This window comes from Gallus gallus, chromosome 3 (genome assembly GCF_016699485.2).
Source record: "Gallus gallus isolate bGalGal1 chromosome 3, bGalGal1.mat.broiler.GRCg7b, whole genome shotgun sequence".
NCBI classification, from domain to species: domain Eukaryota; kingdom Metazoa; phylum Chordata; class Aves; order Galliformes; family Phasianidae; genus Gallus; species Gallus gallus.
Genome location: NC_052534.1, coordinates 89,482,291 through 89,507,887, shown reverse-complemented (window position 1 = coordinate 89,507,887; position 25,597 = coordinate 89,482,291). Strand labels below are relative to the sequence as shown.

Genomic DNA, 25,597 nt, shown 5'->3' with positions numbered 1-25,597 from the left:
AAAATTTTAATAGAAAAGTAGTCACAGAATCATAGAATCATAGAATATCCCAAGTTGGAATGGACCCATCAAAAAGTCCAATTCCTGGCTCTACTCAGGAATACCCAAAAACCAGACCATATGACTGAGAGCACTGTCCAGATGCTTCTAGTACTCCAACAAGCTCAGAGCTGTGTCTCCTTCCCTAAGAAGTCTGTTATGGTGCCCAACCACTCTCCTGGTCATTAGTAAAACTTTTACCTTGCATAAATATAACTCGAGGTTCCCTTCAGCAGTTATCTTGTCACATTTGTTTTTGATTCATGTCTAAGTATTGATATTTTTGAAGTGTAGAACATCTTACATAGATTGTTCCTTACTAAGGAATGAGAACAACCCAGGTAGAAAAATGTTATTTAAGTGCAATTATTTAGTCCAATATTGTCCTTCTTAGCAACATTTTCTTTTATTAACTGAAGAGCAAAACTAATCTTCATTTTGTTTCTATCAAGACAGCAACAGGTATAAAAGATAAAATTGCCCATTTATTTAAAATGCAAGGCACATATTGGTAAGCAGCAAAATTCCATCCTAAAATTCTTCCGTGAACACATTTTAAATTTTACTATGCCATTTTCAGAGTTGCTCAACAACAAAGAAAAATTGACTGCTGTCGTTTCTTCTTTCTCACACAGAATTAGCAATGTAATCCTCTTTTAATATTAATCACTATACCATCAACAACATGTACCATTAATTCACCTTAATGTGCTGCAACTAATCAATACAGTCTGTGAACTCACTGAAGTTTTGGGTCTATGTGGCCAAAATTATTAACTTAAAATAAATCTTTATTCATCTCTGGGATAAAGAACTGTTTGGATAAACTGCAGCTAAGTTTTCAGAGGATGTATTAATCTCATTCATTCAAAAACATGCTTTGAAAATATTTAAAGTGTGAAATATTTTCAAATAATATTCAGTATGAACCATTAACATGGCACAACATGAATGATATTTTTTAATAATCACTCAGATTTTGTTTGTTAACCATCATTGCTTTTCCAGACTGTGAACACTCCCTGCAATTTACTGTGTTCTATGGCTTGAGCCAGTATCTGCCTTGCATTTTGACAAAGCTAACTCAGAAAATCAGCTATCTCAGGCACTTCTTGCCACATCAGCGGCTGTTGGGCCTTCTGTCCAAACCTTGAACTGTTCCTGAGCTGCTGCAGGCTGCACATAGCCCAAGAGTCACAAAGGTACAGGGCTGCAAGTCTGCAGTTACAGCCCTGAGTTCTCAATATTCTGTAAGCTGGTGTCTTGAAGAGAGAAAAACCTGTACTTGCTTCTTTGTACATGGAATGATCAACAGAAACTGCGGAAAGATAAACTTCAGGATTCTCCTACTTGCCCGGAAAATAAACCTTTTCTATAGACTGTAGCTACCTAATGATGGTTTGTCCTCAGAACCTACTTAAAATCATAGAATCACAAGATTGGAAAGGACCTAAAAGATCATCTAGTCTAACCGTCCTTCTATCACTGTTACTACCACTACGCTACTAAACCATATCACACAGCACCTCATCCAGATGCCTTTTGAACACCACCAGGGATGGTGACTCCACCACTGCCCTGGGCAGGCTATTCCAGTACCTGACCACTCTTTGAGAGAAAAAGTTTTTCCTTATGTTTAACCTTCTCTGGTGCAACTTGTGGCCATTTCCTTGGGTCCTCTGTTGCCTGGGAGAAGATGCCAAACCCCTCCTCACCACAACCTCCCTTCAGGAAGTGGTAGAGTGCAGTGCTTTCTTCCTTGAGCCTCCTCCAGACTAGACAATCCCAGCTCCCTCAGCCACTCCTCATAAGACTTGTGCTCCAGACACCTCACCAGTTTCGTTGCCCTTCTCTGGACACATTCCAGGGCCTCGATGTCTTTCTTGTAGTGAGGGGCCCAAAAGTGAACACAATATTCGAGGTGCGGCCTCACTAGTGCTGAGCACAGGGGGATGATTACCTCCCTGCTCCTGCTGGCCACACTATTTCTAATGCAGGCCAGGATGGATGACATTGGCCCTCTTGGCCACCTGGGCACACTGTTGGCTCATGTTCACCCAAGTATCAACCAACACTCCCAGGTCCCTTTCCTCTTCAAAGTCATCCAGCCACTCATCCCCAATCGTATAGCATTGCATGGGGTTATTGCGGCCAAAGTGCAGGACCCGGCAATTGGCCTGTTGAACCTCATCTGATTCGCCTCAGCCCAACAATCCAGCTTATCCAGGGCCCTCTGAAGGGCTTCCCTACACTCAGGCAGATTGACACTACCTCCCAACTGGGTGTCATCTGCAAACTTACAGAGGGTACACTCAATCCCCTACTTTATGAAGGCTCTTCTTTCTATATGCACAGGATGCCTCCTGTACCATCCTTCTATTGCTCAGATGTATAGAGGTAATAAATAAACTCTGACAGAGTTCCTGGACAGGAATATTGCCGTGAAAACATATTGGCAAAAGAGCTATCATCAGATCTGTATTTTTCATCCAATCAGTTACAATGTCAGCTGTAGTCAAAGTAGTTTTAGGAAAAGTGTGCAATCATTAAGGAGATAGCCTGCGGGGCTATTCTGTGTTAGAATATAAATGAGTGACAACAGCAAGATGGATCAAGTATTTCCTTAGAGAATATTATCCATATACACAAGAAAGGAAAAAATACACAGGTAAGGAAACAAAAGTGAGTAGGCTAAGACTACAACTAAACAGATCAATGGTAAACCAGATGGAAAATAATTTGCTTCCTCTACACAGATTCATAAACTAAAACTCTCTCATTGCTCCTCTTGAGAGAGCAGCTTAGATGACTAAAGGAATTGGATTTGGTCAGTGTTTGTGACAGCCTAAGTACTAATGAGGAACAACTGTGAGAAAGAATCCATCAAAGCTGCCCATTCACTTTTTACTGCATTTACTTTCTTGTAGTTTACTGTTCCAGAAATTTGCCAAGTGTAGTTAAGCCCCCAGTAGGCCAGTTTGCGTTGGGTGAACTGGGACAATATTTTACTTCAAATATCTTTCCAATTTCTTTGCATAAATTAATCATTATTCAAATACATCTGCCTCACTGCATGATGTGTTTCCTAAAGGTGTATTGAAGGAAAGAAAAAGAAACAAAGCAAAACCATATTCTTTCCCAAGGGAATGACACACAATGTAATGCTTTCTGCCAAGGCACCTGTATCCCAAGGCCATGCTTTGCTATTCGACTTTCAAAAAGGGTGACAGAACAGCTGAAATAAAGCATCCAGGAATCTGGGAAAGTTTGGGATGGAAGGTGTTAGATGCTTTCTGCTTACATCTGTACAGGGAATGTTAAAAAGATTAAAATATTAAAACAGTGAGACAGGTAGTCTTTAATTTACTTTTCTAAAAATCTGCTAATTAGAATCAAATGGAAATATCCACTGCTAAACAGGAATTCATAGTTGAATTCCTAATTACCTTTTCCGTCTACATGATTTTTAACAAGAAAAATACTTAAATACTAAGGGCATGAAACATACAGAGCACAAAAAATATATCTGAATCCAATTATTTGTATTTTAATCCAATCATTTTTGTTTGTTTCATGTACATGAAACTAATAATAAACTGAGATGCATGTAGAAAAGCCAGACATGATATAAAGCTTCACAAATCAAAACAGAAAGAAATAAAAAACAAAGGACATTATATTCAAAGTCAACAGCAAACTGCCTTATAATATTTTTTCCACAGCCTTACTTCCACTTTCTATAATTAAACAGTGTCTGACAGCATGTATTCTGAGAGTGTAAGTAGAGATCATACAGCTCCTGGAAATAACTTATAAATAATGAAAGCATCACTCAGATACAAACACCAAAGAGAAATAGCAACTTTTTCTGCTACATCTTGCACGGAAAGTTCCTTTGGAATGCCACACCATCAATGTGCAATATTTAAAGCAGAAAAATATCATGCATCTTTTGTTCCATTGAGCATACCAATACACTGCAGAAGCACAGAGACCAAATTGTATCCCCTAGACATTACCCTTCAAGACACTCATTCTCTCTGTACTTGCAGAATAGCATGCAATGAGGTAAATATTGCCTGGGTTTCACTCTATTGAGTTCACTGTTATTACAAAAAGAATTAACTTATTCAAATATGTCTTAGACATTATACAAGCACTCTAATTAGTTGTGGGTGCTTACCCTCTGGCTTTTTTTAGGCAAATGGACTCTTTGCTTTCCAAAATATAAAAAATATATATTTTTTTCTCTTGTTTCAAGACTGTACTGATTAACGGAGAAATAGGTCTCAAGATTCTTGTCAGATTGCCAGTCATTCAGAGAAAATACAACATATACAAAAAAATAGCCTCACAATCTCATTGATAACTTCTTGTTTCTATTCTCACACTACATATGGGGAAAGTGGTTCAGAAATGTACTAAATAGATGTCATTCCTGAGTGCACTAAGCATACAGTGAAGGGAAGGTAATGCTGTGATTTCAGTCCCCTTGAGAAGCTGGGAATTGCAGCAGTTCTTAAACACTGCTGTGCTGCATCGCAGAACTATAAAGAGGCAGTCACTAGGGCATACAATGTGATAAGGAGGAAGAATTAGATCTGTGACTCAAACTAAGGAGAAGAAAAAAGTTATGTGCAATCCTCAATCCATAAAATGCTATGTTGATTTCATGGTCCCACTGTACTGAACTGACAAAGTCAGTATGACACTGTTCTTCCTGGACTGCTAATTTGTCTTCTAAATCTCTAAATTCTAAGTATCCCAAAACATAAAAAGGACTTCTTCATTACATATTCTTTTTTTTTTTCTTTTCTTTTTTTTCTTTTCAGGCATTACAACTTGATATTCTGCATTCAACATTCTTTGTATTATCAGCAGAGTTCTAAATTCAATGACATTTGGTAACAGAATGACCATTTTCTGACCACAGCTTCTCAACATTTCTCTTTCTGTATATTCATTAAAGCTCCAAAAATATATGTTCAGACACTAAAGATAATGGTATAAACAACTTACAGACAGAATTTTTGTGATTACTGTCTTTGCTGGGCAACATCTTGACTCCTCTTGATTTCAGTTCGATTGCTTTTTTCACTGAGAAAACAAGCAAAGAGAAAGAAAATAATTTATTATTAAACGTTGTAGAAAGGAAATGCAGCAGTCAAATCAGATATTACAATAACAAAAAAGCAATTTATAAATAAAATAGATTGAAATAACTGTACTTTCTTTGATAATCCAAATGCACTTTTATAAAAATATAAATATTAATTATATTTTAGAATATTTTGTTTTTAACATACATTATCAGGTTTTACAATATTTTGCATTCGAGTGTCCTTAGGATCAAGGAGAAGAAAAATCTGTTCTACTGACATGTACGAATTTTCAATGTTTGCCACTGCAAATGGCAAATCTGAAACACTTTTAATTCTTATTTCTTATTTGGAATGTACAGTACATTATATGCAGATACCCAAAGACCACTAACTAAGATAGTCACAGAATTACTTTCATCTGATTCATTCTTCAGCAGTAAGCGTATTTTCTGTCTCCTGAAATGATTGAGGTTACACAATTACAGTATTTACAGTTTGGCTCAATCAAACACTTATGAATGTACAGGCAAATTTAAATTGAATCAGAAAAAGAGTTCTCAGAGAGTCAAGTTTTGAGAGAAAGGACAGATGCAGTTTAACTGTTTTCTCTGTTTAGACAGCTGAATGGATGATAAACTCCACAATTATCCCTAATAAGTTTTTAGGACATTATAGGAAGAATCAGAAGTAGAGGAGGAGGAAGAGAGAAATCTGTGCAGCTACATGCTAAGGAAAAGTGTGAGGTAGAATCTGAATTAAGATGCTAGGGGAAGAGAATAAAAATGTAGGACACATTCACAGGAAAATCATTAGTTCTGAGGCAATTGAAAATAAAATCAGATACATAGAAAAGAAATATGCACCAAGTCTGGAAAATTCAAAGCAAAAAAGATAGTGACTGATTTACAATGTGTATAAGAATGCTAAAGATAACATCACAATGCATGTCTGTCAGTTAAAAAAAAAAACAACAAACACGTAGTCCTTTCCCAATTCATATTAGATAACTTCTTCTAGAGCTGGCGGTGGTTTATAATCTTAGAATATTTAGAATAATCTTAGAATATAATCTTAGAATCTTAGAATAATCTTATAATACAAACACAAACAAAAATAAACTCAAACATTTTAAAAATGGGATTTGTACTTTGTGCCATACAGATACCAAATAAATATAAAAATTAATACAACCAATTATGTTATACTTTTTTCATCTATGTATGGGACAAAATTTATGTTTGCTAGAGTATGTATTGATCTGTATGCAAATATTTCTGAAAAGTGAAATAACAGGAGAAGTCTCTATATATCACATCAGAAGCATGATTATTTTGTGTTTTTTTTTTTGTTTTGTTTTCTGTACTGTATTTTGGCAGCTTTTGCAACCTCAGAGTGAAGTAGGCTTTTCTTAAGCCCTGAAATTGAGCAAGCAATGCAGAACATACTTTCTGTCCTATGTACATTGCAAAATGTTACACAGTGCAGAAATTCCCAAGTCTAACCCTGAAAAACAGATGATGAAATAATGAAAAATGATAGAAAGCCAACTGTAACAACATGAGATGAAATGGATTTGATAGAAGCATGTTCTTTTGTTTTAAGACACATTATACTGAGGTATTAATGCACACAGTAAAGCTGATATGCCCATGAGCTTCTAGAAGTCTAAACCTCCCATGTATGGTTCTCTTTCTAGAATTTACTAAGGTTATTTTCTAGAATTCAGATGCTAAAATTTCCCTTAGGACCTGCTTTATGTTCTGTCCTCTTAGGCTGCATAACCAGTCTGTTAATTTTTTTCCACGTTTAACTTTTTCAACAGAATAGCTGGGAGCTTGTCTGGAGTTATGGTCACATTTTATTACTACCTGCCTCATGTAAAACATGAGAGCTATTCTTTGAGAATTCAAAATCCAAATTGCTTAAGTCCATGTATGAATAGTAAAACCACTGACTCATTAGACAGCAGACAGAGAAAAAGCACCCTGTTATTCCCTTTCTCTTTGTCCTGTGACCCTACTTTAGGATGAAAGGGGAAACAATCACTCCATTTCCTAAGGAAGTTAGGTCTTGGAGGTATTATTTGGACATACTTGAAATATGCTTCCCAGGAATGGGGATAAATGATATACACTGGCTTTAGTTTGAAATACAGTGGACAGCTGGCTAAATTGAAACAAGAGGAGTTCTGACTTGATATAAGAAAACTTCTTCATTATTAGGATAGCCAAGCATTTAAACAAGTTCTGCACTTTCCACCCTTGGAGATTTTTCACAACAATAAAAAGGCATTCTATATCTCTGAAAGAACATTAAATAAGGGATTTACAATACTTAAGATCAGTGATCTAAAATGTATGTTTTATGAAAAGAAAGAGCTACCTCAAGGGGGCAGTTCATCTCTTTCTAAGGCAGGTACAATGAATCATCCTCTGAAGATGCCTTTTCATCTCCATGAAATGTAACAGAAACATATACCACTTATTCAAGTTAGATCCCTACACTGTGGACAGTAACATTAGATGACGAGCTTTTATGTCTAGAGGACTTAAATAGACAAAGGTATCTGTCAGATGCAGGGATCCACAAGGTTAAATGAGATAGCTCAAGACATAAATACCAAACTTCTTGCGTAAGTTTTTGCACATGGACTTTGAATAGTATATTTTTAAATAGAATTAAGGTAGTATAACAAGTAAAGTACATACGCATCAATTACTGAAAAGAGAAATTGAGATTTGAGGGAACAAGCTCAACACCTTCCAAAACATTGAAGCAATACTCTAAATTGCACTTTTTATAACCATTTAAATCCAATTTCAATATCATTTCTGAAATACTTCTTTTCTACTTCCCAATTGCTTTTTCTTTAAAAAGGTTTTCCTGATTTTGAATATGTTTTGCCATTTAAAAGCACAAAAAGAGGAACAGGTTTAAGTTAATAATGTCAGATATGAACTCTTCAAATGATTACTTTTTAAAAATTTGCATAGCTTTCTGCAGTCATCACTTAAACATTCAGTTAAGATAACTGAATTAACTCAGTTCACCTTTTTGTTTGAATCTTAAATTCAAGACTCTCTAGAAGATGGTAAACCCATTTAGAGAAGATGGCAGAACTCAACATGAAGTCAAAGACAATCTTATCAAACTACTGTAATTCACCTGTGATATTCCTTAACATTTTGCTATAGCTATATTAGACATGAAAAGAATATATGACTGATGCTCTTTGAATGGATTGTGAAAGTCAAAAGTAAAATGGAGAAGTTGTAAACCTCCTTTTAAGCCTATATGATTAGTATGAAGCTCTTAGTTTCTAATATATTTGAACCTGTGTGAAGAAAATACATTTTACTCCAAGCACAAGTACCTTGCTGAACACACTATGAGAATTTAGTAGAAACACATTATAAAGAAGAACGAACCAATGAGAAAAAATTAAACTTCAGCTACAGTAAGGAGGAAAATAGTTGAGGTACTAAAATAAAACTAGCTATTGGACATTAGATGGACATTCCTTAAGTATTTTGGGGATATCAGAAAACGGTTACCTCCACTCAGAAATTTCTGTACATATTTGTATGTTTAGAGCATAGACACATACTGCATGCATATTTGTTGTTTATGACAAGTACTTCCACAAAACTAATATGCAAATATTCACAAATTTATGTTAAAATAATCAAGTAAAAGGTTTTTATTGATTTGAGACCTCTCATTCTACCATTGAAATGAGTGAACACTGACTCATTCCAAGTTATGTATAGTTAAGTTTTTCTGCGGCTCAAAGAACTGAAAAGATAAAAATGTTTTAGAAGTTACATACTTCTAGTGTGAAATTCTAGACAGAATGCACCTTAAGTGCACCATAATAAATGACCCCTGAATTTGTTACTCTTGAAACTGAAAAAGTCACTGATTGTAAGTCATTGGTTGCACTAGCTTTACTTTCTAGAGCCATAAGGCACTTCAGAACACTAAGATTTCTGTAGATTTCTACATCTTTATAATTCAGCAGGAAAATATTCTTCATTTTATTCTGCTTACATTCATTTCCAAGAGTGACTAATGCACAAAGCAATTGCTCTACTGCTGTTAATTTGTGGAAACATATTATACACAGCAGCTCAATACAGCAAGGATAGTTCCTACAATTCATACAACAATGATTGTTTTTAAATGTTGTGTTGTTTTTTTTCCCCCCACTGTTTTCTTTCCTAGAATGGTTATTTGTAAAATGCCCTTCCAATCTCAGGTATACTCCAAATTGCTCTATAATTTGCTCAAGAGAATTAAATCTGATTGCTTGATTATTTATTATAGCTTTAAACTGTGTGGTGGTTTTTTTTAACAATTACATATGAATAAATAAAAGCACGTGCAGTCAGTCTTTCAAGTATGCTCTGCACATGCGTATTTTCTAATATATATATACACTTATGTATATATTTTTCACACATGCAAATAACTATACAAAGTACAAAGTTATAGAGAATCAGGCTGTGGATATGTAAGCAGTTCTGGAAGCACTCCAAGCAAATTTTTAACTTTGGGAGAATTAATATCTTTTCAAGAGTGATATCAATAATTTATATCTTAATCTCTAATGACACATTCCTTTTAATTCTTCCCAAATCCACTGTAACTTGAAAATAGTGATAACCTATCTGAAACCTGCACAATCCCTACTGATGAAAATTCAGTGGATTTACATTTATTTTTTTCTCTGGCACTGGAAGGTGCTTTTGAATGGAACTTATAATCTAACAAAAATATTTTAACATATAGAAGTACAATTTCAAGGGAAGAAATCTAATTTTCTATGATATTTATTAATGTATTATGAATGACTTCTTAATGTGGTTTATTATGGTCTTGCACTCTATGGAGCAATTCAATCTTATCTGAAGTTACATACAAAAAATACACTGGGAGAGGCCCTACAATGTTGGTAGCACTGTATCCTCTCAGATGTAAGAAAATGTTCCAGTTTTCTCAGAGAAAGCTGCCTGCTGGGATTGTAATGGAAAGTTTCTAATATGTTTTTATATGGTACAAGCTTCTGCTAACCCAGAGAAAATTATAAATAAAAATTAAGAAATAATAAAATACATAATCCATTAAAAAATTACAGTAAATATTTACATATACTTCCTATATATCCATAATTAAATATCTAAAGGTAATCTAACTAGAAAATAAACTGAACTTCTATTAATCAAAGACATCTCTCTAATAAAACATTCCTCTCAAAACTGGATAAATCAAGAAATAACATCAAAGCAAGTAAACTCAGAAGAACCTTGAGTACGAATAATATTTTGAAACAAAATATTCCTAGTAAATATTGTCATTTCCATTGTGTTCCCAAAGGAAATTAGGGCAGTTTCCAGGTGATTTCTGACCCTCTTCAAGATCTGTGTGTAAAAGAAGCTTCTCAAGTCTAACAGCCTCTGCTAGTGATTGAGTTCAAGACAAGCTTAACTAATTGCACAAAACAGTTAAGCAAACGTTGTAATTAAAAAGCTGATAAGAGAAAATTCAGTCACTTACCTAGAGATCTAATATAGGTTTTTTGTATCTCAGTTACTGCTGATAAATAGCCACTGATATATGAAGAAGAGTGTAAGCAGTTGGGCATGGTACTGAAGCTCAAATTTCACAATCTTTTCCATATGCCCAATAGGACAAAGTATATTTATTTGGCTAATATTTGTAATTATAATACTACACACTACCCTTGACCTTAGCCAAAAGGCCAAGAAGTGATATCTGAATCCCTTCTACCTGGCTTTCTCTATTCCTTCTCCCCAAAGTCTACAAGCTGAAGCTCAAAGAAAAATTGAGCAAATTTTTAAAGAAAAATATACTATTCTTACAAAAACACTTCTGTAGACTGAAGTCAGGCTTACTTATAACAACACCCAGAAATCACATAATAAAATCAAAGTCTAAAACTCTTGAAATTATGTGACTACATAGATACATGAACACAATTTCTCTGCAGTACGAATAGTGTACGACTGAGATTTCAAGTTTGTGAGGGGTCTGATTACATTTGAACATGAGCAACTCTAAACATTTCAGGGAAAATAAGATCAAAATAAAATTTCTTAGAGATAGCTAGCTACCACAATTTAATTGGATATTATTTCCTGAGATTCTACCTGTTTTCCTCGTATTCTTCCTGACATTTTTTATTACAGAATCACAGGGGTTGGAGGGGACCTCAAAAGATCATGGAGTGCAACACCCAGCTAAAGCAGATTGTCTACAATAGGTCACAGAGGTAGGCATCCAGATGGGTCTTGAATATCTCCATAGAAGACAACTCCACAACCTCTTTGGGCAAACTTCACATTAACTTCAAATTCTTGGTAAACAAGTATTGCTTATTGGTGGGGTCCTGAAGAGCAGGGACATAGGAAAATGCATGAACTATTTTAATGTTGTTTGTGGCTTTTTTATGCACAGAGATAGGTGTTTGTAAGATACTGTAATTAAAAAATAAAAATAAAAAAAAAATAAATTTTAAAAAAAGAACCCAAAAACTAAATTTTAATGGACTGAAAGAAGGTAGCAAATAGCTAGGGAAAAAAAAAAATCACTCTGGCTTATGGAGAAGTGCAAAAAGATCTTGAGGTAGTTATTATTTGTATTCCTACGATGATTTTGCAGTTTTAAAAAGAGCTAATGGAAAGGCAAAGCTTATAAGAATGTGAAGTGGGAATATACTACAAAACTTACAAAGCCTGTTTAACTCCACAGACATCGTTGTTGAATGGAAGTTAATGAACATTCCACAGTGCTATCTTCCACTAAGAGGTTAAGTCAAACAGGCCATTATACTGACAAGCATCGCCTTAAGTATTGGATTTCAGTAGTAATGCCTTACTTACAGGAGTATGTTTTCTCAGTCATTATTATGGTAGGGATAGAAACTCCACATTCTAAACCCCAGCAGATCAATTTCACAATAGTGGTTAGAGGAACAGCTCCTGCTGGAAGCAATCATGGGCTATGTCACCAGACCGGAGACTTCCTGGAAGCACTGTTGTTTTTTTCTCTGATAGTAATTAAATTGTAATTAATTATTAATTATGCAAATAATATGAAGATAGGAGGCAGTCATCTTTTTTTTTTTTTTTTTTTTAATAGATCTAGGTTGTAGTTTCTTCTATTGTTTTTTTTTTTTTTTTTTCTTTTTAATTGGATACCTTGGCTCTGAAATACAAGGTTTTGGAAGGAATTTTCAACACGTAGTTGAAAATGAATTTCAAATAGCCTATATTACAATTTAAAAAGCTTGTATTTACTAGGCGTGTATTTCAGGTTGCCTATGAATTTCAAGGAAAATATGTCTTCATTATTGAGCAATGCTTGTTTAATCATGAGTAAGCCAAAAGCTGCACAAATGCAAGATCGCAGGTAGTCTTTGGCACCAAAAAATTACAGTCTAATTCTGTGGTTGTATAATCTTTCTAGGGAAGGCAGGATGAAAATTTGTAAGAAAACAAATATGAAAAAATGAACTGGAAGATTATGTAAAACACATGTAAATGTCTATTTGCAGGGCATAACTGAGGAATAATTTCATCCAGAGATAGTTTTGATGAGTTATGATCCACTTTAAATATTTAAAAATCCATTAAAAAAAAAAAAAAAAAATGAAGAGAAAAATACATTTTCTCAGAGATCATGGAGGGTGTTACTATGACTCCTAGAGTATGAAACTGATTCATTACTATATTCTACTGCATGAGAGAAAAAAGGTATATAGGCTGCAGTACATAGGTCATATCAAAGTCAGGTGAAACTCTAGAAGCACACAGTTCAGCTAACATAATATTGTGCTTGATTCAATTTACCTGCATTCAGATCTACTACAGCTGTAGCCTGAAAATATGTAGGGTACTGTAGGGTAGGATTCTGCAACAAAAAATGTAATGTTTGCTGTTTGTTCTTAGCACATTCTTTGTAAGAGTCCTTCTATACCTCTTCGATGACACACTGGTTTTTTCCACTTACCCAAATACTTGGTTATATAGCCAGGTTTTCCTCCTGTATGAGATGACCTGCAAGGTCTCAAAAGCTGGCTCACTCACACCTAAAATATTCTGACATCATCTGCTAGTACTTCCTCAAGCTGCTTCTGCTGCTGCACTGCTGAGTTCAGCTCTTGGCTGCCTTTCAGTGCAGGCTTTTCCCAAGTGCAGATCTTCAAAGGTGAACAGTTCCTAGTGATCACAGGCAAAGCTTCCCCTTACCATCAACAAGCCCACTAACACTATACAGAATGTACCTGAATAGTTCTCCATGTTCAGGGAAGGTAGGATTCATTTTAAGTAAAAAATCTCAGATGAATAAACAGAAATTGAGAATAATAAGCACCTGTCTCAGGTAACACTTAAGTCCTTTTCTTTTTTGTTTCTCCAGCATGCCAGCCTTCTCCTTGCTACACCAGAGGAAAGTACTTAATTAACTCTCCGTAATTCATACGATGAGAGAGAGTGAAAGTGGGATTTATATTACAGGAATTTACCTTACATGATTTTGCAGAGTTCAGGGAATAACAGAAATAACATTTATAGGGTTATTCCTAGAGAGAATTAACAAATTTATCTCAGAACAGTGCATACTTCATTATTTAAAATTCCTTTTCAGCTTTATTTTTCTGATTTTCTTGAAGTTGAATACACCTTTTTGTGAAACAAACTATTTTCTTAGTTCAGGTTGGACTATAGATTCTAGTCAAGTGCTCTGTTTGCCCTGTTCTAGTAGCTCATTCTTTCTGGATTCTCCTCCAAACGTGATTACAGGAGTACTACCATTTTTCAGCTTGGAGAAAATGATCTATGATTCACACTGCTGGCAGTTTTGGTATTCTCTCTCCAGTCTGCTTATAGATCAAGCATTTCTTTATCACTCAAAGTCTTGCGTGACATGTAAATTGATTGTGAACTATCTCTAGAATTTATTCTGCTTCATTATTGTCTGTCACACCACGAGTTCTTTCTGAAAGTTCAGTATTTATGAGAGTGAGGAAAAAAAAAAAACAAACAGCCATAGTCAGTCTTCCCATTCACACTGCATTTGTTTAGGTTTATTTTTTAGAGACTATGGTGTGTGGTGCTTTCTCTTTTTTTGTTGTTGTTTTTTTTGTTTGTTTGTTTGTTTGTTTGTTTTATGTATTTTTGCCAGGCTTTTCTCTTTACAGTAGCATCACACAACTCTTCAAGCTAGGGGAAAATCATCTGCTGAGTCTTGTTATGACAAGCCAAATCAACATTTCCAATTCTTCAGAGCAAATCTTGGTAGATTAATCAATGACAGAGCAAGCTTCAAAAAGCTTTCTCCTTACATACAGCATATACTCTTTCCTTACCGCTTTACAAGCTCAGCTTTAGAAACGCTAAAGCTTTTTCTCTTTACAGATAAGCATTTCTTCTTGGCAAATCTCTCTTCATTCAATATATCAAAAGAAGTTTTCCAAAAGGGAGTAATGTCCCAGATCTTCTTTGTGTTATTTCAGCAATGATTGATAACTCCATTCAAATGACTTTAGTTACAGGTCGTTACTCAATGACTTCTTTGCCTTAGTCTTCACTGGCAAGGGCTCTAGCTGTGCTACCCAAGCCGCAGAAAACAAAGGTAAGAACTGGGCGAAGGAAGATCTGTCTTCTGTACGTGAAAATCAGGTTTGAGACATCCCATGGTACCCAACAAGATACATCCACAGGTTCTGAGAGAACTGACAGATGAGGCCAGGCTGTAAGCACAAGGTCCTGCACCTAGGCTGGGGCAATCCCAAGCACAAATGCAGGGTGGGCAAAAGAGAGCAGCCCTAAGGAGCAGGATTTGGGGGTTCTGGTCAATGAAAGATTCAACATGACCCATTAATGTGCGCTTGCAGCCCACAAGGCGAGCTGTATCCTGGGTTGCATCAAGAGAAGCATGATCAGCAGGTCAATGGAAATGATTTTGCCCCTCTACTATGCTCTCAGGAGACACCACCTGGAGTACTGCGTCCAGTTCTGAGGCCCCCAAAACAAGGACATTAAGCTGTCAGAGCGGGCTGAGAGGAGGGCCACAAAGATGATCAGAGGGCTGGAGCACCACCCCTACAAGAACAGGCTGAGAGACATGGAGCTCTTCAGCCTAGAGAAGAGAAGGCTCTGGGGTGGACCTTATAGCAGCGTTTCAGTACCTGAAGGGGGCCTACAGTAAAGCTGGGGAGGGACTTTTTTAAGGGCATGTGGCAACAGGATAATGGGAAATGGCTTTAAACTGGAAGAAAGTAGATTTAGACCAGATATTAGGAAGAAATTCTTTACTATGAGGGTAGTGAGACACTGGAACAGGTTGCCCAGAGGGGATGTGGATGCTCCCACCCTGGAGGCTTTCAAGGCCAGGCTGGATGGGGCTTTGAGAAATCTGGTCTAGTGAGAGGCATCCCTGCTTATAGCAGGGGGGTATTATGTTGATGTTGTTAGGTGATGTTAAAGATCCCTTCCAACACAAAACATTCAATGATTCTACAACTAAATTGCACACTTTTCACTGCATTTTTTTTTCCTACAATAAATTTCATATGTGCAGCATTTGGTATTTTGGGCAAACTGGACTTGATGTTCTGATATATCCATTACACTTCCACATACCTCCTCAAAGAATATTAAGTATTCTTCAGCAATCACCTTGAAAACAGAACAGTTTTTTGCATAAGTACTTGTAAGTTTATGTAAGGAATTCTATAATAAATTCTTCAATAAAACAAGACTGCAGACTCAATAACCTAGGAGGATCCTTGTAAGCTTTGCTCTTCAGCTACCTACTTCCTGACCTTTCCACACATCCTACTTTTCCATTGGATCTCTAGCTTAAACTGACTCACTGGAATAATCCAAACCTAGTTTCTGTCTAATAGGCTATCCCACTGTTTTTCTCACTGACAGCTTTCAAAATCTTCCCCTATTAATCAGTATTACAACTCCGGAGAGCTTCACAGCAGGCATAGATGTTTCTCCTCTGTGGCTACCTGTAAAAGCTGTAGGCTCATGATCAGTTGGATTCCTTGTTCCATCAATCCAGCAAAGTGCTGCCTGTCATTACCAGACCTTCCACATGCTCCCTTTGCTGGAAATCTCTGCATGCTGTTCTAATGAACAAATGATACAGACCCAAGAAAAACTGGTGTCACAATACATTTTTACACAAATCTTTCTCATTCTATGTGTATAAGGTGACAGAGGCTCTGCAAATTTAAAAAGAAGCACAGCCATTTGTTTTCCATTAACCTTCTGTATGTCACTTGGTTAGCCACTTGCTTTGACAGACTGCTTTATCTCTGCTGTGCTATCAATATAAAACATATCATAATAAAACAAGTTCAGCAAGCATCAAGCGTTCAGTGCCTGCAGGTGTCCTCTACAATTCTGGAAAACAGTATCAATACAGTTTGCACAATGAACATATACTATCACTGAACATACTGAGTAGTGTGCGTACATAGTCTCTAAAAAAGAGATCATAGAATCATAGAATTGCTAAGGTCGGAAAAGACCCACAGGATCATCCAGTCCAACCATTCACCCTTCACCAATGGTTCTTGCTAAACCATGTCACTCAACACAACATCCAAATGCTCTTTGAACACCTCCAGGGTGAATGACTCCACCACCTCCCAGGGCAGCCCATTCCAGTGTCCGACCACCCTTTTACAGAAGTAGTATTTCCTAACATCCACCCTGAACCTTCCCTGGCACAGCTTGAAGCCATTCCCTCTAGTCCTATCACTAGTCACCCGAGAGAAGAGGCTGACCCCCAGCTCACTACAACCTCCCTTCAGGTAGTTATAGAGAGCAGTAAGGTCTCCCCTGAGCCTCCTCTTCTCTAGACTGAACAATCCCAGCTCCTTCAGCCGCTCCTCCTAAGACCTGTGCTCCAGACCCCTCACCAGCTTTGTTGCCCTCCTCTGGACACGCTCCAGGGCCTCCATGTCTTTCTTACAGTGAGGGGCCGAAAACTGGACACAGTACTCGAGGTGTGGCCTCACCAGTGCTGAGTACAGGGGGACAATTACTTCCCTGTTCCTGCTGGCCACACTATTTCTGATACAAGCCAGGATGCCATTGGCCTTCTTGGCCACCTGGGCAAACTGCTGGCTCATGTTCAGTCTAGCATCAATCAACACCCCCAGGTCCATTTCCTCTACACAGTCTTCCAGCCACTCCACCCCAAGCCTGTAGCGTTGCCTGGGGTTACTGTGGCCAAAGTGCAGGACCCGGCATTTGGTCTTGTTGAATCCCATCCCATTAGCTTCAGCCCAGCTATCCAGCCTATCCAGATCCCTCTCTGTAGGGCCTCGCTACCCTCAGGCAGATCAACACTTCCAGCCAGCTTGGTGTCATCTGCAAACTTACAGAGGGTGCACTCAATGCCCTCATCCAGGTCGTCAATAAAGATATTAAACAGGACAGGCCCCAGCACCGACCCCAGCACCGACCCCTGGGGAACATCACTCGTGACCGGTCACCAGCTGGATTTAACTCCATTCACCACCACTCTCTGGGCCCGGCCCTCCAGCCAGTTCCTTACCCAACCAAGAGTGTATCCGTCCAAGCCACGGACTGCCAGCTTCTGCAGGAGAAGAAGCTGTGGGAGACAGTGTCAAAGGCTTTGCTGAAGTCTAGGTAGACGACATCAACAGCCTTTTCCTCATCCACCAGATGGGTCACTAGATCATAGAAGGAGATCAGGTTGGTCAAGCAGGACCTGCCCTTTGTGAACCCATGCTGGCTAGGCCTGATCCCCCGCTTGTCCTGCACGTGCCGCCTGATCTCCCTCAAGACAATCTGCTCCATAATCTTCCCCGGCACCGAGGTCAGGCTAACAGGCGTGTAGTTCCCCAGATCCTCCCTGCAGCCCTTCTTGTAGATGGGAGTCACATTGGCAAGCCTCCAGTCTTCTGAGACCTCACTCATCAACAAGGAGCACTGATAGATGATGGAAAGCGGCTTGGCTATCACCTCCGCCAGTTCTCTCAGCACTCCTGGGTGAATCTCATCCGGTCCCATGGACTTGTGGCAGTCCAGTTGGAGTAGCAGGTCTCTGACTCTTTCCTCCTGAATCGTGGGGGGCTTAGTCTGCTCCCCAGCCAAGGCTGCCAGGTCAGAGTGGAGAAACCTGAGGATAACTGGTCTGACTTTTAAAGACAGATGTAAAGAAGGCATTCAGAACGTCTGCCTTTTCCTTATCCTCAGTGGTCACATTCCCAGCCTCATCCAGTAGAGAATGGAGATTCTCCCTGGTCCTCCTCTTGTTGTTGATATACTTGTAAAAGAGTTTCTTGTTCCCTTTTACCCCAGCAGCCAGGTTGAGTTCAAGCTGGGCTTTTGACTGTCTGATTTTCTCCCTGCACATCTTAACCACTTCTTTGTATTCTTTCCAGGTTGCCCATCCCTTCTTCCACAGGAGATAGATTCTCTTTTTCTCCCAGAGCCTCAAGCATAGTCCCCTATTCATCCACACTGGCCTTCTTCCGTGCCGGCTCATTTTGCGGCTCAGGGGGACAGCCTGCTCCTGCACCTTTAAGACTTCCTTCTTGAAGAGCAACCAGCCATCTTGTACCCCTTTACTCTCTAAGACTGAGCCCCATGGGACTCTCCCTACTAGTCTCCTGAACAATTCAAAGTCTGCCCTCTGGAAGTCCAAGGTAGCAGTTTTGCTGTTCCCCCTCCTGACTCCAGCAAGAATCGAGAATTCTACCATGTCATGGTCACTCTGCCCAAGACAGCCCCCAACCTCTACATCTCCCACCAGGCCTTCTCTGTTTGTGAACAGCAGGTCTAACAGGGCAGCTCCTCTCATAGGTTCTCTTACCAGCTGCATCAAGAAGTTGTCCTCCATACATTCCAGAAACCTCCTAGACTGTTTCTTCCGCGCTAAATTGTATTCCCAGCATATGTCGGGGAAGTTGAAGTCCCCCATGAGGACAAGGGCTAGCAATCGCGCAGCTTCCGCCAGCTGCTCATAGAACACCTCATCTGTCTCTTCATCCTGGTTCGGTGGTCTATAACAGATGCCCACCAGGATGTCTGCCTTGTTTGCTCTTCCCCTGATCTTAACCCACGAGGATTCAACCTTATCATCCCCAGTCATAAGTTCAATAACCTCAAAGCACTCTTTAACATAGAGAGCCACGCCACCAGCCCATCCTTCCTTTACTATCCTTCCTGAAGAGTTTGTAGCCATCCATTGCAGCACTCCAGTCATGGGAGCGGTCCCACCACACTTCCGTAACGGCAACTGGATCATAGCTTGCCTGCCGCACAATGGCTTCTAACCCTTCTTGTTTGTTGCCCATGATGCATGCATTGGTATAGACACACTTCAGCTGAGCCCATTGCCTCACCCCTAATCCCATTATCGCTCTCCCAGGCTCATCTCTAGCAGGCCTGGTTTTATCCCCTTCCCCCGTCATATCTAGTTTAAAGACCTCTCTACAAGTCCTGCCAGCTCCTGGGCAAGGATCCGTTTCCCCCTTTGAGACAGGTGATACCCATCTGCAGACCTCAGTCCAGGTGCTGAGTAGACCACCCCATGATCAAAGAACCCGAGATTCTTGCGTTTGCACCAGCCTCTCACCCATGTGTTTATGCAATGGGTTTTCCTGGTCATTACATTGTCTTTCCCTGTCACTGTAGGAATACCTGCAAATATTACTTGTATGCCCGCATTGTCAACTAACCTCTCCAGTTCCCTAAAATCACTTTTTATAGCCCTCAGGCTTCTGTCAGCAACCTCATCACTGCTGGCCTGAATTATCGATAATGGATAGTAATCAGAGGGGCGTATCAGACCACGAAGTTTTCTAGAAATATCCCTGACCCAGGCCCCAGGGAGGCAGCACGCCTTCCTACGGGTAGGGTCAGGTCAACATATCGGGCCCTCTGTTCCTCTCAGGAGGGAATCACCTACAACTATCACCCTCCTTCCTTTCTGGAGGAGGCAGTCTTTAAGCGTGGAGCTGACCTCCTCACCTTAAACACACTTGGAGGCAGTCTTCCCACCTCATCCTCACTCACCTCTCCCTCCGGTTTCAGGGCATCAAATCCATTATGTAGAGACACCTGGGGAACCAAAGTAGGTCAGGGTGGGGGTCGCCTGCATCTCCAAGTTGGGACCTGCTGCCATTCCTCCTCTCCTCTCAAGTTGGCTCTCTGTGCTCGACTGCAGCAAGGGAGAGGGTCCACTACAGTTTGGGGAGTGCAATCTCTGCATCCTACTCGCAGAGTATCACTCCACCAGTCAATCTCCTGCTCGCACTCTCTGATACATCTTAGTCTCTCCACGTCCTCCCTGAGCTCCACCATCAGGCTGAGCAGCTCATCTACCTGCTCGCACCTCACAGAGGTGGCATCCTTCCCATCCTCTCTCGGCAGCAGCAGGCTCTGACACTCCCTGCAGCCGGAAACCTGCATGGCCACATTTCTGGGCAGGCCCTCTGTCTGGGTTGCCACAGTCTTCTTGGGGCAAGCCCACTGCCTGGTAGAGACCATGTTCAAAATGGAGGTCTCAGGGACTGTCTGCAGGAGAGCTGGTCTCCTGAGCAAAGACAAAAGAAACAAACTCACGTGTCTTGCCACAAGACCCACCACCCACACCTGCTGCTGCAGTATTGTATGGGCAGCGTGGGCTGTGCTCACACACTGACTCCCTTCCTGTTAACAGTGGAAGGTAACACCCTTTTCTCACCTAGTGCGTTAAGGGGGCGGAACCTAGCTTTCACCCTCCTGAAGAATTCTTCTAGCCACACAGCAAAAGGTCAAGGTCACATAAAGCAAAAGGTCAAGATCACATAAGATCCTTGCTTGAATGCCATTTCCACATTGTTTCAACTGTAGTGTCAAAAGCTCATTTTATGGTTCTCAAAAAACATCTCCACAGCATCACCCATGATGACCAAAATGTTTGTCAGAAAATCCCATCCTAAATTCAGTATTTCACCATCTTCTCATGTTTTGTTGAGAAATAACATCTGCGGTCTGAAAACATCTCCAAAAACAGACCTCTTATACTGATCCATCACCCAGCTGAACATGAACAGACCTACCTCTTGCCTAATAGATAATGAAGAAGCTGCAGGTGTGGTAAAACTGACACTCTACTATTTTACGACTATAATTATGACTGATGCAAAAACTGCATGTATGTTTTCATACTGTAGTAAATACAAAATAATGAACCTGTTTTTGTGCTTGCATGTTAATTATGTATTTTTCCTTGAAACCTGTAATTTAATTTACTTATCTCCATCACTTATATATACGCTCTGATTTTAAAATCTTACATCCATATTTTACCATACTCTTTGTATTGCTAATAGCTAGTCTTAAAAATTAGTAAGCTACAGTTTCTTCAAAATGTTCCAAATACATATTTGTGCATGGACTTCATTTGTGAAGTATCAGTTTCATTATGTCAGAACAGAATGGAAAACAACTGTCTTAGAAGTTGCATAGCCTTGAAACAGTGGTGCCTTTGAACCAAGCCTTTGATCGAGTGCACCCACAGCAAGTTTGCAGATGACACCAAGCTGAGTGTCATCCAGAGGGACCTGGACAGGCTGGAGAAGTAAGCTCACGTGAACCTAATAAGGTTCAATAAGGCCAAGCTGCACTTGGGCCAGGGAAAAATCAGGTATTTGTACAGACTGGGGAAAAATGTCCTTGAGAGCAGCCCTGCGGAGAAAGACTTGGGGGTCCTGGTGGGCGAGAAGCTGGATGTGAACCAGTATCCTGAGCTTGCAGCCCAGAAGGCCAACTGTGTTCTGGGCTGCATTAAAAAAGGAATGGCCAGCGGGGAGAGGGAGGTGATTGGCCCCCTCTACTCAGCTCTTGTGAGGCCCCATCTGGTGTACTGTGTCCAGGCCCGGGGCCCCCAGCACAAGAAAGATGCAGAGCTCTTGGAACGAATCCAGAGGAGGGCCACTAAGATGATCAGAGGGCTGGAGCACCTCTCCTATGAGGAAAGGTTGAGGGAAATGGGATTGTTTAGGTTGGAGAAGAGAAGGCTCCGGGGAGACCTCATTGTGGCCTTCCAGTGTATAGGAGGGAGTAATGGAGGGGTAATGGTTGTTTACAAGGGTGGAAAGTGATGGGACATGGAGGAGCGGTTTTAAACTGAGACAGGGGAGGTTTAGGTTGGATACTGGGAGGAACTTTTTCACTCAGCGGGTGGTGACACACTGGAACAAGTTGCCCAAGAAGGTTGTGGATGCCCCATCCCTGGAGGTATTCAAAGCCAGGCTGGATGTGGCTCTGGGCCGCCTGGTCTAGTGGTTGGTGACTCTGCTCATGGCAGGGGGTTGAAACTAGATGATCTTTGAGGTCCTTTTCAACCCAGGCCATTCTATGATATGATAAGACTTGTTACTCTACTGAAGAAAAACATAACATCTTCTACCAAACAGAGAAAGAAAAAAAAGACTAGTACAACTGAGAAGTCAGGCCTACATTTTTAAGGGTGATAGAGTTAACCAGAAAAAAGAATGGTCAAGACAGATGGTGGACTGATGGATATTTGTTGGCGTTCTCTATCAAGACTGGATTCATTTCCTATTGATAAAATTTAACGAAACACATGTTATTGCTCCAGTACTACTTAGTAGGACATGATGTTCTGTATCACTTAAGAAACAGGAAATAATTATTTTAATCTACTTTTTCATTTTACTAATTTCTTCCACTAATTTTCTTTCCTAAATTTACTTTAAGTGACATTTTTCATAAAAAAAAATCTGATTATAGTACCCAGTATGAATCTATTGAGGAAGTACTGTGAATTATTCTAACGTACTCCAAACACAATTTTAAGGTTTTAAACAATGTAGATGTAGGACAGATATCGACTTATATGAATTACAAAATTTCACTGAAAATGATTACTTTATCTAGCAGTTTATGTAGCTCATGGTTTTCTATTAGTACAGAATTATTTCAGCAGTCTCCGTTATATTCATTATTTGACTTCAGAATTATCTGTTTGTTAAATCCTGCATTATTTAAAGTAGGCAAACACAGGAAACAGATGAGTTTTGGCACATGATGATTAAATGACATCATACCTTCTTGGACCTTTCTGACAGCCTGCCAAAAATAACATGCCAAATTTGAAGCACTCTAGAAGTGAGACCTCATTTTTGCTGTAGAAGTGGAACATATTCATTAATCAGCTTTTACTATGGAAGCTTTTTTATTTTATTCTCTTTCTAGGAATTCTGAAATAACTAGATAACTCAGAGTACTTTAAATAACATGGAAAGAAGTATAATAAATATATGATAAAAATGGAAGCTAGAAAGATTGTTCTTACAGAACAAACAGATGAGCTTGGTATCATTTTAAATCCAGTAGTTCTAATACTTTAATTAATTACATTCTATTAATTCTGTTTATCCGTTCAAAAAAGCAAAAAGAAAAAAGTAAATGAAGTTGATAGACTGCTTATTAGTTTATAACAGTTTTCTATTAATTTTGCTTGATTGAAAGGGAGCAAATAACAGTGATAATATATCAAGATAATAAACATGATGTAAATTTGATAAGATTTTAAGATAGTGCAGTTAGCATACAGATGCTTTAACAAGAAATATGATAATCCAAATTCTTTGTAGGAGAAGGAATTTGGTTCTTACTGTGCTGTTGCTTAACAAGATGTTAAGTGCTGGCACCCATATTGGCTTGATTTTGAAAAGTTGGTAATGCTGTTAGACACGTTAGGTGAGGCAATTGTAAAGCTCATCCCTGCACACACAGAGGAGCACAGTGAGCTGACAGCAAGCAGGGAAACGAAATACCACTCTGCTCCGGCCCACTGAAAGAATCATCAGCCCATTGCATGCTTAATCTCCAGAAGCCCAGAAGAAACCCCGAGGTCACAGGGTGCAGCAAGGGGCACTCCAAAACCTCACTGCATAGACACAACCTCTTGTCCTGCTTCCCCTGGGACTGTCCTGAGGTTCCTCAATCCCACGGGCTAGAGGACACCCAAAACCAGGACTCACTTCTCCCACATCACCTCCAGGGGCCCTGCCCATGGCTATAGAGTTCATCTTTGAACACAGGAGAAGTGCATGTGGGGACTGGACATGCCTGATTATGGATTGTTTAGGGGAGGATCCAATGTCAGGGAAAGGAATATATGGAGGATGTGTCAGGGGAAGCATTCTGTGATGGCAGGCACTTGCCTAAGGGCTAAAACAAGTGTCCCCTATAGTGAAATCCCCAGAGAAGTCTGATGCATTCACCCAGATAGAAGTGGTAAGAAAGGAGATAGGTTCACACAGTCAGTTGCCCTCAGTGCCATCCTTGAACTTTCTCCCAGTTGGGGAGTTGGACTAGAGAACCTTTAAAGGTCCTTTCCAACTCAAAAAATTCTATGATTCTATTCTATGAATGACAGTGGAAGCCAGAAAATGGGCAGAATCAAATAAGATTATAATGCCCTAGGAGTGATGAAGTAATGAACATTGATGCCCAAGTTACGCTCTCTTCAGTTTTGCCAGTATGAAGGAAGAAAGAAGCCAGAAGTACACGTATAATGCTTATCAATTCCTGGCTATGTGGCTGGTGCAAGATCTTTGGTTTTTATGACAGTGGAACTTTCTACAAGGATTATAACTTGTTAGGGAAGGATGTGATCCACCTGTCTAGAAGACGCAGGGCAATCTTAGGCAGCAGGCTGGCCAACTTAGTGAGACAGGCTTTAAACTGAAAGAGGGGCAGGGTACAAAATAGTAATGCTCACACTATTGCAACTGACTAGGGAGTAACCCAGGAAAATCAGAACAATAACAAATGTTCCTTAGCTGCCTCCCGCAACATAAGCCAGAAGGCCAGCCACCTCCAGAGTGTGTATAACTATGAGGGATCTGGTATCCCTTCCTTTTCTTCTCTGAAGTGTCTGAATACAGTATGGGAATAAACTGGATGAACTATACTTCTGTGTGCATCCAAATGGCCATGATCGCACTGTGATTATAGACACGTGGTTGGGCAGCTCACATAACTGACATGCTGTCATGGATGGATATGTATTTAGGAAAGACAGGCAGCAGAGCAAGGTGGTGGAGTTTCTCTTTATGTGAGAGAGCAACTGGAATGTATCAAGCTCTGCTTAGAAATTAATAAGGAATTAGTTGAAAGCTTATTAATTAACGGGCAGGCTTATATAGGTAACATCATTGTGGGTGTTTAATACAGGCTGCCTGATCAGGAGGAGGCTGATGAGGTTTTACACAGACAGCTGAAAGTAGCTTCATGATCACAATCACTGGTTTTCATGGAATCTGATTCTCACCTTTTTAAAGAAAAAAAAAGACCTATACGTTAAATGCCTTTTACATGTATATGCTACATAGTCACCAGAACATACAATTGCAGCAGTGCATT

General features: G+C 39.5%; 1 protein-coding gene across 2 annotated transcripts in view; it reads right to left on the bottom strand.

Annotated features, from left to right (window-relative positions):
* Positions 1 to 25,597, bottom strand: part of CSMD1 (CUB and Sushi multiple domains 1) — a 1,033,500-nt gene that overhangs the window by 349,554 nt on the left and 658,349 nt on the right. For both annotated transcript variants that reach the window (XM_015284920.4, XM_015284921.4), the window contains exon 7: positions 5,059 to 5,136. In XM_015284920.4, the coding sequence (XP_015140406.2) occupies positions 5,059 to 5,136 (78 nt within the window). The remainder of the gene's footprint in view (positions 1 to 5,058; positions 5,137 to 25,597) is intronic.